General features: G+C 33.7%; 1 protein-coding gene across 1 annotated transcript; it reads left to right on the top strand.

Annotated features, from left to right (window-relative positions):
* The first annotated feature begins 1,529 nt into the window (after nucleotides 1-1,529).
* On the top strand, nucleotides 1,530-2,564 carry LOC115950856 (protein DMP2-like). Its single transcript, XM_031068121.1, has one exon. It carries the CDS (start codon nucleotides 1,599-1,601, stop codon nucleotides 2,223-2,225), a length of 627 nt encoding a protein of 208 aa, XP_030923981.1. The 5' UTR covers nucleotides 1,530-1,598; the 3' UTR covers nucleotides 2,226-2,564.
* Nucleotides 2,565-2,800: the final 236 nt, after the last annotated feature.

The raw sequence follows: 2,800 nt of genomic DNA, 5'->3' as shown, positions 1-2,800 counted from the left end.
ATTACCAATAATAGCTTAAAAACAATTTGAAAAAATTTAAAACAAAATTATTTTGCCCTTACCCAATAACAAACGCACAAATAAAAAACAAAAATAAATAATTAATTAATTAAAAAAAAAACTTTTAGCAGTTAAGCAGTAGAGCTAGAGGCTGGAGTAGCTGCACACAATCAGTAGTAAAACCATCCCTCTAACTTCAAGTTCTAGCTCCGTTCTTGCCTAAAATGGTTCAATAACATTCAAAAGAATGCAACTAATGCACTAGGAAAGAATGAGTAGAGGAAAACAAAAAATCACATTAGTAGAAGAAAAAAATGACATGTCAATTAGGAGAGTAAAAGAGAATTTATATCTAACCTCAAAATTTTGGAACTAAGGCTTTGTTTGTTTGTTATTGTTGTCATTTATGTAAAAAGATGCATGAATAGAATTTATTAAACAAAATTCATTCCACGACTCTTTTCCAAGAACTGGACCATGAAACAATAAGGTTGGACTCTGCATACTGGTAGCTGAGCTCGTTGCTAGTAGATATCAGTCTATTTTTTCAGGTTAGGCCACCATGGTTCAAAACTTCAAATTCTTCATCTTTTTTGACACTCGCACTCAGTCAAAAAATATATATATCATCTGACACGCATGTTTAACACAAGGCTAATTCTAAAGAAAACAAACAATTAGCAGATTAATTTTGGCACGACTTTGAATTAACAATTTGAGTCATTTTTTGGTGTGATGAAGTTCTTCAAACACAGCATGAAGTTCATATTTCCTCTCTTATTTTTGTGAATAGAAAAGTACAAAACACCTATTTCTTCTTATCCGATTGATGAACACTTCCTACATCAAGGTCAAGCACCATTATTTGACCAGGAAAACAATTAAAGAAATACAGCAATCTGTAAAGAGAACAAACTGTCCTCACCGAGTTGCACCTATTAGAGATACAATTAAAATGTATATAAATTTTTCAAACAATCCTTGAAGTATAAATCCAAGCTTATAATTAATGAAAATATTAACATCAAGCACTATTAAAAAAAGTCTTTAGATTAATATAATGTCATATATGTACCAAAAAGCACGGCCAAGATATCATATCTTTTAAATTTAATACATTTTTTGTTAGTTATAAACAAGATATTATAGGTTTTCCCACAGGATTCATCAAAGCATATGCTTGTACTAAACTTTTGACTAGTTCAAAAAAAAAAAAAAAAAAAAAAAAAATCAAATGCTTTTGGGTCCTATAGGATTTGTTACAACACCAAATAAATAAAATAATAACGATTTTATTATTATTTTTGAAAAAAACCCTTGCCAACCGAAGCTTTTTGGAGTATGTTTGGAAGTACAGTATGCTGATCTTGAAAGCTTGGATTAGGATTGAAGCTCAACCTTTCGAAAAGTAAAAGGCTAAAAGCAATAGCAGCCAACTCTTTTCAATTTTACGTACAAGCAAGGCTCTCTCTCTTGCTCTCTATAAATACCTAAAACTTAGTTACTATACTTGCAAGCTAGCTCCATAACACAAAATCAAACACACTTAAACTTAATATCCAATAATATTATCCCACACCAAAAACTTCAATTCCCAAATGGGTGCCTCAAAGTCCAAGCAAACCACTCAGTCGTCGTCGTCATCGTCGTCTCAGACAACAATCAAAGACAAAACATTATCAGGGCTAGGCAACCTCATTAGGGTCCTCCCAACTGGTACAGTCTTCTTGTACCAATTCCTCAGCCCTGTCCTATCCAACAATGGCGACTGTGCTAAAACCATCTACAAGTACCTAACCGCCATTCTTGTAGCTGTGTGTGGCTTTTCTTGCTTCTTTTCTTCATTCACTGATAGTTACGTTGGAGATGATAAGAAAACTCATTATGGGGTTGCAACATTGAAGGGTCTTTGGCCCTCGGCGGACTCTAAGAACGTGGACTTGTCGGTTTATAAGCTTCGGATTGGGGACTTTGTCCATGCCTTCTTTGCACTGTTTGTGTTTGGGGTTCTTGTGCTTTTGGATCAGAAAACTGTGAATTGCTTCTATCCCTTGTCTGATTCCACTGAGGAGACTTTGCTCAAGGTGCTTCCTCCTATTGTTGGTGCAATTTCTGGTGTGGTTTTCATGGTGTTCCCAAACAAGCGCCATGGAATTGGTTACCCTTCAAGTACTGATACTTCACAGACCTCCAAGTCTACCTCCTCGTCCTCGACTAAAGTCTAAGAATTTAGCCTTGGATGAGAGTGTGTCATTGCATTATATGTTTGTTTATTTATGTTTCCTTGTTTTAAAGGTTTGAAATATGTTTGATGACCGTCAATTGTTGTAACTTGTATTGTAATAATTTATTCTTTTGAACAATGTATGTTCTGGTTGAATAACTTGGATTCATGAAAGGGTTTGAGTCTCAAAAAGCAGAATTGGGTATTTCCATTTATGTCCAGTGCAATTGAGTCTTACGTACATACAATCAATGATTGATTGAGAAAGAAAAGGGTTTTGACACACGTATGTGCTTCTCAAGAGAAGAAAGGGTAGTGGATGCATGCCCATCCTTTTGAACATAGGTCAAGTCTCTATGATACATGAATAAGTTTAATCCTTTATTTATTTTTATTTTTTTTATGATAGCATGCACTGGGATTGATTTGCCTGAAAAATTCTATGGTAACTTAACCTTTTTTTTTTCTTTTTACATAGAAATTAGACAGGTTAATGAATGTTATGAAGCAATATTTAAAGTGTTTTTGTGTTGAATAAAAAACTTAGGTTTGAATTAGTGTTTTATCTGATGATAA

The sequence above is a fragment of the Quercus lobata genome, chromosome 6 (genome assembly GCF_001633185.2).
Source record: "Quercus lobata isolate SW786 chromosome 6, ValleyOak3.0 Primary Assembly, whole genome shotgun sequence".
Lineage (NCBI taxonomy): Eukaryota > Viridiplantae > Streptophyta > Magnoliopsida > Fagales > Fagaceae > Quercus > Quercus lobata.
Note: the sequence above shows the minus strand (reverse complement) of the source record. Positions and strands in the feature narration are given on the sequence as shown.